We start from the raw sequence: 1,664 nt of genomic DNA on the forward strand, positions 1-1,664 counted from the left end.
ACCAGAAACCTCCAGACTTCATGTCACATCTTGTTAGATGTCTTCAGAATTTGGTCATGTGTACTATCCATTCATCAGGTATTATAATTACATTATGCAGGAATCTGTATACATATGTGTGATTCAATCTTCTTCTTATTGTGCCATATCTCATGGGGAGCCAAAACAGATGGCATTGATGTATTACATTACAATAAACTCTATGCTTAGAGTTCAGCCGCCCGTGGCATGTGCGTCAAGCCTGCTGCGATGAGCATGTCGAATCAACTGCGGCACACCCCAAGCGTGGGGTGCCAGAGTGGCATCGAGTGGGGCACGAGTAAAGCAGGTCGGGAGCAGCGGGCGAGGGACCGAGCGTCACCCATTGCCGGGAGTACGGGAAACACGTGCCTTCGACCATGGGAGATGTGCAGCTTCAAGCACGGGAGGCGAGGCAGGGTCAAGCATGGCAGCTGGGTAGATCAAGCACGGCGGCGAGGCGGGATGGAGCACGGCACTGCCGCAGAGTCCAGCACTGAAGGCAAGTTGGGGTCGAGCACGGGTGCGCCGGGTGGGGGATGGCAAGGGGCTTGGCGCAGTCCAGAGCAAGCGCATTGGCGCAGCAAACATCAGGCACATTGGCGCAGCGGAGCTGGTCGCGTTGACGCAGGTGAAGGCGGACGCGTTGAGCGCATTGGCGCAGTCCGGGACAAACGCGCGGGCTTGGGCTCGGGCAAGCGCGTTGGCGCAGCAGATGTCGAGCGCACTGGCACCATGGAGGTGCTTTGGCGCAGCGGGGACGCTGAGCGGAAGACATACGCAGTGCGCACTCCGGGCTGGGCGAACGGGAGGGGAGGGAAACTGCGCCAAGCGCGACCGCGTTGGCGGTTTGCACTCGGCATTGAGTGAAAGAGGGCGGGAGGAGGAGACGACACCGAGCGCGATCGCGTTGGCGACTCGCGTTCGGTACTGGGCGAATGGCGGGTGCGGGGGTAGAAGCGGCGCTGAGCGAGACCGCGTGGGCCGCTCGCACGCGGGGAGGGGCAGACGGCAGCGGTGGTGGTGGAAGCTGCGCCGAGCGAAACGGCAGACGGAGGTGGAAGCAGCGCGAGCGCGACGCTGACCACGACCAATGAGCACGATGGCATCGATGGGCTTGATACCAGTCATCATGGGCTGGTTCACCGAGCGACGAGGGAGAATGCCGGGCGCCTTGAGCGAGGCACGGCTACGCTGGGTGGCCTCAATGGGGCCCTTGCCGTCGATGGGGTTGCCGAGGGCGTCAACGACACGACCGAGGAAAGCAGGGCCGACAGGGACGTCGGCGATCTGGCCGGTACACTTGACGGTGTCGCCCTCCTTGATGAGACGATCGTTACCGAAGATGGAGACACCGACGTTGTCGGCTTCCAAGTTCAAGCACATGCCACGGACACCGGAGGAGAATTCCACCATCTCCTCGGCTATAAAATAGGTCAGTACCTGGTGTTATGATAGGTACCGGGGAAGGCATACCCTGGACGTTCTTCATGCCCAACGCGCGCGATACCGTCACCGACGCCTGAAGAAATGGTGTCATCAGCTGCGACCTCGGTGGTAAATCCTATCCCAACATACTGAGGACACGGCCAGTCTCCTCGACATTTCCGCCTATTGAAGTGCCGGCAATGCGGGACTCAAGGATG

The 1,664-nt window shown here is 60.2% G+C and overlaps 1 protein-coding gene across 1 annotated transcript; it reads right to left on the reverse strand.

Moving 5' to 3' along the window:
- Window positions 1–1,095: 1,095 nt before the first annotated feature.
- PUNSTDRAFT_18085 (P-loop containing nucleoside triphosphate hydrolase protein) lies at window positions 1,096–1,404 on the reverse strand (the record flags this gene model as incomplete). Its single annotated transcript, XM_007389478.1, has 1 exon — window positions 1,096–1,404. A coding segment is annotated over one exon (309 nt), but the record flags the coding sequence as incomplete, so codon positions are not given.
- Between the last annotated feature and the right edge of the window lie 260 nt (window positions 1,405–1,664).

This window comes from Punctularia strigosozonata, assembly GCF_000264995.1.
Source record: "Punctularia strigosozonata HHB-11173 SS5 unplaced genomic scaffold PUNSTscaffold_186, whole genome shotgun sequence".
NCBI lineage: Eukaryota > Fungi > Basidiomycota > Agaricomycetes > Corticiales > Punctulariaceae > Punctularia > Punctularia strigosozonata.